This window comes from Bubalus bubalis, chromosome 13, assembly GCF_019923935.1.
Source record: "Bubalus bubalis isolate 160015118507 breed Murrah chromosome 13, NDDB_SH_1, whole genome shotgun sequence".
Lineage (NCBI taxonomy): Eukaryota > Metazoa > Chordata > Mammalia > Artiodactyla > Bovidae > Bubalus > Bubalus bubalis.
This window is the reverse complement of record NC_059169.1, coordinates 16,305,963-16,321,485: the sequence shown is the minus strand read 5'-3', so window position 1 is coordinate 16,321,485 and position 15,523 is coordinate 16,305,963. Positions and strand designations below refer to the sequence as shown.

Sequence of the window (15,523 nt, the reverse complement as noted above, 5' to 3'; positions counted from 1 at the left end):
TTTATTTTTTAACAGAAGCAACATATCAATGATTCATTTCCAGAGTTTTATATACTGTGATCTTTTAACTTCTGAGTGATAAAATGCTTCATCCTTGGGCACTACTCATGTTATATTTTTGGAGCTGCCTTTCCTTTTTAGCATCCTTATCAGCACTAACTTCTGATGAACTTTCATCAGTTTACAGTAAGTTAGCAAGTGTTCAGTACATGAAAAAAGTATTTTCAGCATATTTTGAAAAATAACCAAGATGAGACAGGCAGCATCCGTAGGACTGTCTTCCTTGTGAATGTCCATCTCTGCCAAGGAAGAAGGAGGAAACAGAACTAGAGGACTTAAAAAAATTTTTTTTAAGCCATCTTTTCCTTTTAACTGAAGTTCATAAAGAGGAAAACATAGTGGTTCCCTCCTACTCATTCTCAGGTTAACTCTGTAAGTTTGGATTCACATCCAGTTAGGCATCATTTACAAATTAATAACTAGGGTTTTTGGTTTACTTAAAAACTGACTTCATTGATTTAATGATACCACTTGATGAAGGTGAAGGAGGAGAATGAAAAAGCCAGATTAAAATCAACATTCAGAAAACTAAGATCGTGGCATCTAGTCCCACCATTTCATGGCAAATAGAAGGGGGAAATTTAGAAGCAGTGATAGATTTCCTCTTCTTGGACTCTTAAGTCAGTGCAGATGGTGACTATAGCCTTGAAATTAGAAGATGATTGCTTCTGGGCAGGAAAGCTATGACAAAACTAGACAGTGTGTTAAAAAAGCAAAGATATCATTTTGCTGACAAAGGTCCATATAATCAAACCTATGGTCTTTCCAGTAGTCATGTACAGATGCAAGAGCTGGACAATAACAGTGTGCTGAAGAATCGATGCTTTTGAACTGTGGTACTGGAGAACACTATTGAGAGTCCCTTGGAAAACAAGGAGATCAAATTCATCAATCTTAGAGGAAATCAGTCCTGAATATTCTTTGGAAGGACTGATGCTGAAGCTGAAGCTTCAATACTTTGGCCACCTGATGCAAACAGTTGACTCATTGGAAAAGACCCTGATGCTGTGAAAGATTAAAGGCAGAAGGAGAAGAGGGAGACAGAGGATGAGATGGTTGGATGGCATCATCAATTCAATGGACATGAACTTGGGCAAAATCCAGGAGATGGTGAGGAACAGGGAAGCCTGGCACGCTGTACTCCATGCGGTCACAGTTGGACCTGACTTAGCAACTGAACAACAATAACTTAGAGTGATAAATCACCCCTTTATTCAGATTCTCTTGGAATTACTTCTTTATCACATTTGTATGTTTTTCAATGAAAGATTTGGTAAGTTTACTTTAAAACAGTCATATGCAATCAATTCCTAGAGAAACATAATGATGGGATGATTTCTTTAAGTGGTATCATCAAAGTTAACAGAGTTAATTCCAGAAGCAATACATGGAAAACACATACTTCACTTCATGAAATAAGCTCATGTTTCTTTATTTTTTTTTTTTTTTTGATTTTATTTTATTTTTTTTTTTAATTTTATTTTATTTTTAAACTTTACATAACTGTATTAGATTTGCCAAATATCAAAATGAATCCGCCACAGGTTTACATGTGTTCCCCATCCTGAACCCTCCTCCCTCCTCCCTCCCCATTCCATCCCTCTGGGTCGTCCCAAATGTAGTTTAAATAGAAATAGATCTTACTATTATCTACTACTCCAGCATTTTTATAATTTAGATTAACATTGCCTCTCTGTTCATAAAACAATATGTTCTAAAATTCTAGAGTAATGCTACGTGAGAATTTGTGAAAAAAAATCTCAATCTGGGAAACAAATAAAAAAAATAATTTACCAGTACTTCCAGTTACTTTTTTAAGATGTGTCCCAATTTCACCATTAAATTTGCCCTGTGAATTCAAGAGTAGTGGATCATCCTGTTGTTCTTTACATTTAATGGTTAACACCTCTACACACCTCTTCTCTTGTAGAATTTTACTGTAAAAGACTCACAAACTTAAATGAAATCAGAGGTGCACTGCTTTTCAGGAGGAGAAGGTGAAGCAATTGACCCAATTTAAGAAAACAAAATCCACATGCTGCTGAAAAGCAGGGTGGGTGCGTATAGACTCAGTGGTGACATCCTTCAGAAACCAGAATTACTGGCTGGAAATGGTCATATCTCTAAATCTGCCTGCTCATAGTCAAGGCTCATCTGTATATTACAGATTTCAGAGCTTCCCTGAAAGGGTAACAGTAAATGACAACCACACCAATTCAAACCAATGTGAACAATCAATCTCTCAGATTTTTGTAACAAAAACAAACAAACAAACAAAAAGATTAAAGCAATATGCCAATGTCTCTGAAATGAAAAGATCAATCAAATATTTAGTAGTTATTTATGTAGAGTGTGTTTTTCCCTGTGTTTTTCTCAAAGAGTTTCATAGTATCTGGTCTTACATTTAGGTTTTTAACCCATTTTAAGTTTATTTTTGTATACGGTATTAGGGAGTGTTCTAATTTTATTCTTTTACACCTAGCTGTCCAGTTTTCCCAGCACCACTTACTGAAGAGACCACCTTTTCTCCATTGTATATTCCTGCCTACTTTGTCATAGATTAGTTGACCACAGGTGTGTGAGTTCATCTCTGAGCTTTCTATCCTGTTCCATTGATCTATATTTCTGTTTTTGTGCCAGTGCCATACCAATCTGATTACTCTAGCTTTGTATTGAACTGGCCAAAAAGTTAATTTAAATTTTTCCATAAAATCTTATGTAACAAACTTTTCGGCCAACTCAATAATATATTCTGAAGTCAGGGAATCTAATTTCTTCAGCTTTGTTTTTATTTCTTAAGACTGCTTTGGCTACTTTGAGTCTTTTGTGTTTCCATTAAAACTAAAATTTTTGGCTCTAATTCTATGAAAAATGCCATTGGGAATCTGACAGGCATTGTACTGAATCTGTAGATTCTTTGGGTAGTATAGTCATTTTCACAATATTGTTTCTTCCAATCCAAGAACATGGTATATCCCTCCATCTGTTCTGTGTTGTTTTTTATTTCTGAGCAGATGTTCCAGGGTTCTGTTACCTGAATTAATGCTACACCATTAAAATGATATAATTGCCAATAAATAATCATTATCAATTCCAACTATATAATTTACCTTTCTAAACACTTTCCTATGATACCTCTACATATTATTGGTATGATTTTGTTTACATGTTTTAGTTAATAAGGAAAAACAACTATTGTCTCTACTTAGTAGATGTTCCCTAAGACCAGAGGAATACAATTAATATTGGAGTGTAATGCAGTAATTTTAATTCACTAAGTCACTGCTGCTGCTGCCGCTGCCAAGTCACTTCAGTCATGTCCAGCTCTGTGTGACCCCATGGACAGCAGCCCACCAGGCTCCCCCGTCCCTGGGATTCCTCAGGCAAGAATAATGGAGTGGGTTGCCATTTCCTTCTCCAATGCATGAAAGTGAAAAATGAAAGTGAAGTCGCTCAGTCGCGTCCGACTCTTAGCGACCCCATGGACTGCAGCCTACCAGATTCGTCCATCCATGGGATTTTCTAGGCAAGAGTACTGGAGTGGGGTGCCATTGCTTTCTCCGCACTAAGTCACTAGTAGAATTTAATCCCAGTTTTAACATCTAATTGAGTACTCTGCTAAGGAAAAGATTTAATTTGTTCAGGATTTCAGGGAAAAAGCTAAAATGAAAACATGTTGCATTATATTGTTGATTTTCATCATCATCAATACACACATTTTAAGTGCATACATGTCATCAGTGTTTTCCTAGGAGGTAAATGAAGCCAGTGAAACTAATACACTCCCCTTAATTATCTGCAATGCTCTAAGTGAAAACACACAGATACAGATGCTAACAAGTTAATTACAGTTACTATTAATAAATTACCTCTTCTAAGGCATTCCACAGTTCTTCATCCATATGCTCGTTAAAGGGATCCAGATTTTTCCTCATTGTTCCAGTGAATAAAACAGGTTCCTAAATAGTCCAAAATAGTGAACGTTATTACTGTAACCTCTTTTTTCATTTTATTCCAATGTGTACAGAATATCAAAATTAAAATACAAAACATCTAAATTAATTAATTATTAATAATAAAGTTGCAAGTGTATGTTTACAAAACAGTATCTCTAAAATAATTTTCTATTGTACAAAGTGTTCTACAAAATATCTTCTGGACTATTGAACACTAACAGAAGAAAGTGTTGACGTTTTTTCATCTTAAGAAAAAAAATGAAAACAAAGAAAGATTTGATTTTTTTTAAAAAATTCCATCTCAGTAATAAATATCTGCTTAAATACACACACAAACTGAGGAAATAATTACATGAGAAACTTAACATCAAGATCTACATAAATTAACTGTCAATCGTGGTGTGACAGGGACATACCAAGAGCATGATTAGTAGAAGTTTGTGCCTCAAAGTAAACTACTAATATTTACACATTGGCACTGAAGAATAAACTAAGGTATTTTCTCCATTGGTCAGACTGTCTTCTAGGACCTGGAATCTCTCCATATGTGTGAAATGAATATCCCCACACATTCAAGGGGAACATCAGCTCCTGGAGCCTGAAGCTTCTCTGTCCATGGAGAGATCACCTCTAATTCTGCACCAGGTGATCCCCACGTTCTCTTACATGTGCGTCAGTATCACCTGCCTCACAAGACCTCATTATTAACGGCAAGTCCAGGAGGACCTGAAACCCACTGTGACGTGAGCCATAATGAAATTATTTAACTAGCTTTTCCTGTTTTACTTCTGGAGAAGCCACAAGAAAATTACTGGAAATATATGCCTCCTTCTGAGTTTCAAGAAAAAATCTTCTACATAAGCTAATGTAGGTCATTTACATTTTCTTCTAGAAGATTCTAGTAAGCCATGTCACAAGAAGATGAGCAGCAGTCAAGAGGCCAATTGGCTCCTTTCAGTGAAGAGTGCAAAACAAGGGGATGCACACGTGTGGGAACAAGAGGAGACCTGACTCTTCCACAAATGCCCGGAACTGCTCAGAATCACCATGTTTAAATCCTGCGCAGAAAAAAAAATAAAAATAAAAAAAATAAATCCTGCGCAGACTTGGGGCTGGACTTTCCTCATCATTTCACAAAAGCCTGAGAAGAAAGATGAAGACAGACATTTCTTTTCCCTAATCATGAGGAAGAATGATAGTCAGGAAGCCTTCTGAACCTTCCTTCAATATTGTCTCAGTTTTAAGTCTGGTCAGAGAGAAATGAATGCAGAAAACTCAGGGTCTGCCACCAAAAAAGATGTATCCCTGAACAAAACCCACAATTAAAAAGACATTATAAAGGGAGATTTATTCACACAAAGTTGATTAAGTGGCCCATATGCCTCCAAAGCACTGAAAGTCACTAGTCATAGGATATTTCAGAATGAGTACTGAACTGAACTGAAAAATCCCAAGACCAATTTAAGGTCTCCCTTAAAACTCTTGAATTTAGAATCAAAGACTAAACAACCATCTAAACAATGGTAAGTGTTTCTTGTCAGGGGGATAATCATCATTTTACTTCAGATTTTTATAAAAACGTGTTACTCTTTGTAATTATAAACACTAAGATTCCCACATGCAGGCAATTTCTCATCCTTCAGCTGTCTCCATGAGTTTTACATAAAAGATGTGGCCAGGCGAGGAGGGGAGGCTGGTCCCCAATATTCCTCCTCCTCTCTTCTCCATCTTCCCTCCATTTTCCAGATCCATTCAAGTAAGCAGGCTACTTCCTGAATATAATCTCAATTGGTGTTCTTTCTGGGGGACATGTTTAACTACTTCAGTTCCTGAGCACAAAGAACACACATACTTCAGCTTCCTGTTGTGTTTAAGGAAATTATGTAAGAAGAAATCTCATTTTTGCTTATTTCTGAAATTTTGAACAGAAATTGAGGAGTACCTTCTTAAGAAGTATTCATCTTTGAAAGCTCCCCCCAGGACTGACAGTCTATATCTCCACTCCCCTGTCTCTGGTTCCTACCCAGGTCCTTGCTGTTATCACATCTCCCTCAGTTCTGAGAGAGAGAGAGAGACAGACAGACAGACCATCCTGTCTGCTTCCAGGATCACAGGGAGCAGGGATTCAGGGAAGATGATGTGGGCCTGGCTCACCTAAGTGGGGCAACTCAAAGAGACAGCACTGGGCTTCCCCTCTGCAGAGTCTGCTCTCAGCTTCCTAGGTTCCCTAAATCAAGGTATTGAGACACAAGTATCATTGCTTCCTACATGTTTGGCAGGGAAAGAGAGACATAAGTTTTTCGTACTTAGACAAGTAACTTCAAATAATCACAGTAACAGACTTTCTCCACCTCTGAGCCAGCAAGACACTGTAAAGAGAAAGGGCTCTTGGCTGGGGAGGGTTAAGATTTTGAGTATTTTCTCCTCTCACTTATTAGACCATGACATATAAGTGAATAACACATTTCTTAACCGATACTGTCCAAATGAGGGACAGGGCAGTAGGAGTAGTATCTTATGGCTTTGCTCCATGATTATTCACTCTTGTTATAGTTTGGGCAATTCTTTTGAGTGGGATCATAGAAAAAATGGGGAAAATATCTCATGAGTACAACATTGCCAAAGAATTGATGCTTTCAAATTGTGGTGCTTGAGAAGACTCTTGAGAGTCCCTTGGACAGCAAGGAGATCAAACCAGTCAATGCTAAAGAAAATCAACCCTGAATATTCCCTGGAAGGACTGATGCTGAAGCTGAAGCTCCAACACTTTGGCCACCTGATGGGAAGAGCTGACTCATTGGAAAAGACCCTGGAAAATACTAGGAAATATTGAGGACAGGAGGAGAACAGGGGTGATAGAGGATGGGATGGTTGGATGGCATTATTGACTTAATGGACATGAGTTTGAGCAGACTTCAGGAAATAGTGAAAGACAAAGAAGCTTGGCGTGCTGCAGTTCATGGGGTCACAAAGAGTCAGACATGACTTAGCAACTGAACAACAACATTTATTGAAAAAATGTGTTTGGAATCAGACAGTTCTAAGTTCTGATTCTATTGTTCACTAGTTATTAGGCCCAGTGTAAGTTATTAATCTTTCTAAGACTCAGTTCGCTTATTGGAAACTGGGGTTAGCCTTGTGGGGTTGCTCTGAGAATCTGGAACAACAGTGAAGTTCCTTATATGATGCTAACATGGACTAGGAGCCCAGCCCAATAGGGGACAATGAAAAGCAGTCTCTGTTAAACTGCAGGTGTAGTCAATGGATCATGAAATCAATTTAGTGCCTTGTGACCATCATTTTGTCTTTTATATGAACTAGAATAGAACCGGTAGCATGAAAGATATCAGAGAACAGAGCAAGAATAATATTGTTTTGTGAAATTTTTGTGCCTGTGTGTGTGTGTGTGTGTGTGGTGTGCATGCACACATGAAATAATGATGTGAAGCAGTTTCATGGAACACAGTCAACAGCCAGTTGAAGTCACAAGCAAAGCAATTCACTGCTCAGGCTCTGGAGTTGAGAATCTTTTTAATTTGAATCCTGTTAATATATTTTAGAAATTAATATTTGTATCATTTGTAAATATTTTCTTCAATTCCATAGGTTGTCTTTTCAGGGTTTTTTTTTTAGTAATTTCCTTTGTGGTACAAAGCTTTTATGTTTAATTAGGTCCCATTTGTTTATTTTTGTTTCCATTATTTTAGGGGACAGATCCAAGAAAATATTGCTGTGATTTATGTCAACAATTATTCTGCTTAATTTTTCTTCTAGGATCTTGTCTGACAAAATATCTTATCTTACAGGTCTTTGGGTCATTAATTCATCTTGACTTTATTTTTGTATATGGCATTAGAGAACATTCAAATTTCATTCTTTTACATGTAGCTGTGCAGATTTCCAATCCCAAAGAAAGGCAATGACAAAGAATGCTCAAACTACTGCACAATTGCACTCATCTCACATGCTAGCAAAGTAATGCTCAAAATTCTTAAAGCCAGGCTTCAACAGTACATGAAGCATGAAGTTACAGATGTTCAAACTGGACTTAGAAAAGGCAGAGGAACAAGAAATAAAATTGCCAACATCCGCTGGATCATTGAAAAAGCAAGAGAGTGCCAGAAAAACATCTATTTATGCTATATTGACTATGCCAAGGCCTTTGACTGTGTGGATCACCACAAACTGTGGAGAATTCTGAAAGATATGGGAATAGCACACCACCTGACCTGCCTCTTGAGGAATCTGTATGCAGGTCATAAAGCAACAGTTAGAACTTGATGTGGAACAATGGACTGGTTCCAAATTGGGAAAGGAGTATGTCAAGGCTATATATTGTCACCCTGCTTATTTAACTTATATGCAGACTACATCATGAGAAATGCTGGGTTGGATGAAGCACAAGAAGGAATCAAGATTGCCGGGAGAAATATCAGTCACCTCAGATATGCAGATGACACCATGCTTATGGCAGAAAGTGAAGAAGAACTGAAGAGCCTCTTGATGAAAGTGAAAGAGGAGAGTGAAAGAGTTGGCTTAAAGCACAACATTCAGAAAACTAAGATCATGGCATCCAGTGCCATCAGTTCATGGCAAATAGATGGGGAAACAGTGGAAACAGTGGCAGACTTGATATTTTTTGGCTCCAAAATCACTGCAGATGGTGATTGCAGCCATGAAATTAAAAGACGTTTACTCCTTGGAAGAAAAGTTATGACCAACCTAGATAGCATATTAAAAAGCAGAGCCATTACTTTGCCAGCAAAGGTCCATCTAGTCAAGGCTATGGTTTTTCCAGGAGTCATGTATGGATATAAGAGTTGGAATATAAAGAAAGCTGAGCGCCAAAGAATTGATGCTTTTGAACTGTGGTGTTGGAGAAGACTCTTGAGAGTCCCTTGGACTGCAAGGAGATCCAACCAGTCCATCCTAAAGGAAATCAGTTCTGAATATTCATTGGAAGGACTGATGCTGAAGCTCCAATAATTTGACCACCTGATGTGAAGAACTGACTCAGCTGAAAAGACCCTGATGCTGGGAAAAATTGAAGGCGGGAAGAGAAGGGGACGACAGAGGATGAGATGGTTGGATGGCATCACCAACTCAATGGACATGAGTTTGAGTAAACTACAAGAATTGGTTATGGACAGGGAAGACTGGTGTGCTACAGTCCATGGGGTTGCAAAGAGTAGGACATGACTGAGCGACTGAACTGAACTCAACTGTGCAGATTTCTCCATACTATTTATTGAACAGACTGTCTTTTCTTCATTACATATTCTTACCTCTTTTGTCTTAAGTTAATTGACCATAAGTGTGTGGGTTTATTTCTGGGTTTTCTATCCTGTCCCATTAATCTATGTGTCTGGTTTCTGTGACAGCAACATAGTTTACCATTACTGTAACTTTGCAATATAACCTAAAGTCAGGGACTGTGATTCCTCCAGATTCATTCTTCTCTCTCAAGATTGTTTTGACTGTTTGGGGTATTTTCTGTTTCCATGCAAATTAAAAAAAATAATAATTTTGTTCTAGTTTTGTGAAAAATGCCACCAGTAATCTGATAGAGATTGCATTGAATCTGTAAATTGTCTTGGATAGTATGGTTATTTTTAACAATATTGATTCTTTCAATCCAAGAACACAGAATATATTTTCTTTTGTTTGTATCATCTTCAATTACTCTCATCAGTGTTTTACAGGTTTTGGGCTAAACATCTTTTGCCTCCTTAGGTAGATTTATTTCTAGATTTTTTTTTCCTTTGATGTGATGTCAATGGGATTGTTTCCATTATTTCTCTTTCTGGTACTTTGTTTCTAGTCTATATAATTGCAGCCTATTTCTGTATATATAACAGCTTATACACCTCAATATCAAAAGAACAAACAACCTTATCAAAAAATTGGAAGAAGACCTAAATAGACATTTCTCCAAAGAAGACATACAGATGGTCAATAGGCCCATGAAAAGATACTCAACATCACTAATTGCTAGAGAAATACAGATTAGAACTACAATGATGTATCATCTCACACTGGTTAGAATGATCATCATTAAATAGTCTACAAATAATTATTAGTCTACTATTTAATAATTAAATAATTAAATAGTCTACAAATACAGATTAAAACTACAATGAGGTATCACCTCACACTGGTTAGAATGATCATCATTAAATAGTCTACAAATAATAAATGCTGGAGAGGGTGTGAAGGAAAGGGGACCCTCCTACCACTGTTGGTGGTAATGTAAATCGGTACAGCTGTTATGGAAAAGAGTATGGAGGTTCCTTAAAAGCTGAAAAAGAGTTACTGTGTGATCCAGAAATTCCACTCCTCAGCAAGTATCTGGAAAACATAAAAACCTTAATTCAAAAAGATACATGCACCCCAGTATTCGCAACAGTACTACTTATAATAGCCAAGATATGTTCATGGACAGATGAGTGGATAAAGATATGATGTATACACACACACACACACACACACACACACACAGGATTATTATTCAGCCATAAAAAGAATGAAATAATGCCATCTGTAGCAACATGGATGAACCTAGAGATTATGAGACTAGGTAAAATAAGTCAGGCAGAGAAAGACAAATATCATATGCTGCTGCTGCTGCTGCTAAGTTGCTTCAGTCATTTCCAACTCTGTGTGAGATCATTTATATGTGGAATCTTAAAAAATGGCAGAAATGAACTTATTTACAACACAGAAACAGATTAAAAAGCATAAAAAAAAACAACTAATGGTTAACAAAGAGGAGAGTGGTGAAGGATAAATTAAAAATCTGTGCTTAATAAATATACACTGCTGCTGCTGCTGCTGCTAAGTCACTTCAGTCTTGTCCAACTCTGTGCGACCCCATAGATGGCAGCCCACCAGGCTCCCCCGTCCCTGGGATTCTCCAGGCAAGAACACTGAAGTGGGTCGCCATTTCCTTCTCCAATGCATGAAAGTGAAAAGTGAAAGTGAAGTCATTCAGTCGTGAAAAAGCAAAAGTGAAGTCGCTCAACTTTTAGCTATCCCATGAACTGCAGCCTACCAGACTTCTCCGTCCATGGGATTTTCCAGGCAAGAGTACTAGAGTGGGGTGCCATTGCCTTCTCCTAAATACACACTATTATTTTGCTATACAATTGAAACACTGCGAAAAAAACAATCAGCCACACACGAAATTTGGCTCCTGGCTCTGCCCCTTACTTGATTAGTGGGACAAGCTCCCAGTGCCTCAGTTTTTAAATCTGTCAGGTAAGGATAACAACAGAAATGTGAGGATTAAGCAGGAAATGGTCAAATAAGGGGCTAAAATGTGTTAATGATTTCACAAATGTTAGGAATTATTATCAGTACTTGTGTAACTTGTCAGGGGCTGTAACAAGCATGAGAGAAGAAAGAAGAGATACAGGCCCTGTCCTCAAGGAGAGGAAGAAAAAAGCCAAGAGTGTGGGGAAGGCTGAGAAAAAAGGCCAGAGATCTTGGTGGCAGACTGGTAAGTAAGTGTACAAGGTCATCGTCAGGAAAGAAGCTGCTGGGTGGGGAACATGAAATCAAAGTACAAAAAAGTGTTATTCTCTCTTCTTGTTTTTGGTGGAAACGTTAGATACATGTCTCTGTTACACTTTTCCCCAAATTCCTATTGTGTTTTTTTTTTTTATTTTTGTTTATTTGCTCTACTATTTATATTTATATGAACAATTTAGTTTATATTGTAAACAATATATATAAAGAAAATCACCAAGGACCAAGAACACATAAGCAGAAATTAAAGAATAAAGTCATTCCAGAAGGTGTCACTCTTTTTATTAAGCAGAAATAAGATCCAAAGGCCAGTAACCCAATCATTAAGAATAACAGTTCCTGATGACTGAGAATTCCCAAGAACCATGTCTGGTTCTTGGGAATTGTTCATAAGGCACAAACCTTATCTCACCCAGTTGTGTGTGGTAAGTCTCTTCAGTCATGTAAGACTCTTTACGACCCCATGGATTGTGGCTCACCACACCCCTCTGTCCATGGGATTCTCCAGGGAAGAATACTGGAGTGAGTTGCCATGCCCTCCTCCAGTGGATCTTCCTGACCCAGGGATTGAACCTGCATCTCTTATGTCTCCTGCATTGGCAGGCAGGTCTTTTACCACTAGCACCACTTGGGAAGCCCAGTTATATCTTCACAACAAATTTGTGTGGCAATGATTCCCAGACCTGGTTTAAGGATGAAGACACTGAAGTCTGGAAGCTGAGCGATGACATCAAGGCCCCACAGTCCTTTGAGGCAGAGTACAAATACAATTGTTGGGTCATGTTGACACTCGGTCTACACAAACATTCTATGCCTTGCTGTCTCTGGAATGCTTTCCTGGGAAGGTCTGCACATTACAAGTTCTCTACAGATACTCCCTCTTTTATCAACCAATATTGTACCTTGGAGACAAAGGTATAGAGAGAGGAATCTACATGTATACAAAGCTTGGCACTATTTTGTAAAGATGCTCTCTGGAGTGTGTACATTGAACATGCTCAAAGGAAGGGTGGAAATCAACAGAACAGAACAGAACCAAACCATGTTGATGCAAAGGTATGTTTACTCTTTGCTCAGATGTGCTTCCAAACATTATTGGCAGAGCCAAGGATCTTCTAACATTATTTCTTTATTTATAGAGTTATTTTATGTACACAGGCATACAACTTTTTCTTATTAAGAAGCTTTAAAAATAATGCAGGGCATGTTTCTAAAGCCTAGCATCCAAGGTTATAAAAGGATTTTACAGACATGCCCTTTATTTCTGTTAACTAATCTCAATTCAGAGATGAGTATGATCAAAATGTAAAACCTGGGAATCTAAGCTCATTTATTTTCTACTGTAACCACAAGTCATAATTAAATAACCAGAGGGAATCTTGAAATATGGAGACTGGACATGCTAAAAAGTTCTTCCCATTTTTCCTGAAAGGGATATCTTTGAAAAAAAATTTTTAATTGTAGTAAAATACACATGAAATTTACTAGCTTAACCATTTGTAAGTACACAGTTCAGTGGTATTAAATACATTCACATTATTGTACATCTCTACCTTCTAGCCACAGAACTTCTTTCATCTTGCAGAACTGAAACTCTACCCACTAAACAACTCCCCACTCCCAGCAGCTCCTGGCACCCACCATTCTACTTCCTGTCTCCATGTGTTTACTACTCTAGGTAGCTCATATTAGTAGAATCATACAGTATTTGTCCTTTGTGATTGGCTTGTTTTACTTAGCTTAATTTCCACAAGGTTCATCTGTGCCGTAGCACAAGTCAGAACTTCCTTCCTTTCTAAGGCTGAATAATACTGCACTGTATACATATATGCACCACATTGTGTTTATTGATTCACCTGTCAATGGACCTTTGGGTGCCTCCACCTTTTTGCTACTGAGAATAATGCTGCGATGAACATGCAAGTACAGGCATCACTTCAAGATCTTTCTTTCACTTCTTTTGGGTTTATACTCTAAAGTAGAATTCCTAGATCATATAATAATTCTATCTTTAACTTTTTTGAAAAATGACTACTTGTTTTCCACAGTGGCTGTACTATCTTACATTCCTACCAGCAATGAACAAGGATTCTAATTTCTCTACATCCTTGCCAATACTGCCAATCTATTTTCTTTCTTTCTCTCTTTCATTTTTCTATTTGATAGTAGATGTCTTAAAGGGTGTGAGGTGGCATTTCACTGTAGTCTGTAAAGCTGTATCTTGGTTTCAAAAGTACTTAGACATACACATTACCATATGTAAAATTAGATAGCCAGTGGAAATTTGCTGTATGAGCAGGGAGCTCAAATCCAGTGCTCTGTGATAACCTAGAAGGGTGGAATGAGGTGGGAAGTGGGAGGTGGGAAGGAGGTTCTAGAGGGAGGGGACATATGTATACCTATGGCTGATCCATGTCGATATATGGCAGAAACCAAAAGAGTATTGTAAAGTAATTATCTAACAAATTAATTAGAAAAACAAGAGTACTTAGAGTAATTCCAGGTATTTTAGAGGCCATGGGTATAGCAACAGCTGTACTCAGTTGTAAGATCCAAGCCCACGTTCTCCTTCCCTTTGGGTGCCATGTTGAGATGCTTCCTAATACACAGGCATTTCAGGGCACATTAAACCCACATTCCAGAAAGCACAAATACCTGGATCATTTTGTCTCATCTCCTCTCTGTTTTTCATCTCATGAGTGTATTTATCTGAGTTTCCTTTGATGGGCAGATGATTATCAAGTATATAAAATAAATTCAAATTCCTTTTTTAAAAAGCAGTAAGTCTGTCAAAGGAGAGGGCAGGATGGAAGATGAGGATACAGGATCTAGGTTGCCTTTGGCTATATACCTGAAGGATAGTAATGTCTCAGTAAATATTCACCAAATGATGTTGAGTGAATGAACCACAAGGAATGACATGAGTGTCTACTGTGCATATGAATCGAGTCTCCAAAACACTCTCTGAAAGTTATACTTCTTTAAGAAGCAGAAGAAAAGAAAATAGAATCAGAGTCCAGGAAAAGACTGGATAATGGCCAATTCAATGCTCCACTATCACGGTAGTCATATCTGGGTCTACATGAAGCACTGCACACTTAGTGACCTATTTTGTCCTCACAACAGCTCAAGGGGTCGGTACTGTTTGTTACCTTGTAAGACAGAGAAAACTGAGGTACATAGAGACAGATTTCTCAGTCACCTGCTCTACCTCACTATTCTGTACTGCCTCCCTGGTGAAAATTATTTACTAATGGATGAATTGTCAAAGTCTCCCCAAAGCATCTATATACCCTGTAATTCTCAAAGCTCAACAGTTTCACAGAAAGTCCTCCAAGAAGATAATCACCTTTGAAAAGATGTCCTCATTTCCCACAGCAAAATTCCATCTGTAAGACACTTAAAAGTCATGTTTCCCTATAGGAACCTCTCCAGTGCTAAACAAACCATTTATCCTTTTGTTCTCAGAATTATGTGGTTATCAGTGAATAAAATTGTGGAAACTGAGGAAGACTGAGTCCAGAAATCTATCTCAGTAACTTATTAAATCACATGCACACAAAACTAACAAATGAACAAAGAAACAAAACATGTGTCCGATGAAAATGTCTGTTGAAAATACCTGATGTTAAAACTGTGCTCTATTGGGGAAAAAAGGATCAACCCTTTGATGTAATTTGGAAAAAAAAAAAGAAAAGCAAATTGAGAGAGTCATTTCCTAGGCAGGTTGATAGGGAGTCTAGGGGTCCCCAAGGAGAGAGGGGTCTGGAATTCTCAAGGAGGAAGAAAGGACAAACTTTTTTTTCTTTCTCCACATTCCTTAGGATTATATAACAATAATGTATCCTGCCTAAGGACAGTCTTTGGATTCAACCTTCTGTTTTCTTAAAATGTTAATTATGGGAGTAGGTCTGATGAGGTCTTTACAACCTCCAGATATTCTTTGGATTATATAACTTCATTGTTAACACTGGCAAGCG

The 15,523-nt window shown here is 37.7% G+C and overlaps 1 protein-coding gene across 2 annotated transcripts in view; it reads right to left on the bottom strand.

The window, feature by feature from the left end:
- Positions 1 to 15,523, bottom strand: part of LOC102392665 (ATP-binding cassette sub-family C member 4) — a 428,577-nt gene that overhangs the window by 265,639 nt on the left and 147,415 nt on the right. For both annotated transcript variants that reach the window (XM_045162433.1, XM_045162432.1), the window contains exon 27: positions 3,930 to 4,019. In XM_045162433.1, coding sequence (XP_045018368.1) covers positions 3,930 to 4,019 — 90 coding nt within the window. The remainder of the gene's footprint in view (positions 1 to 3,929; positions 4,020 to 15,523) is intronic.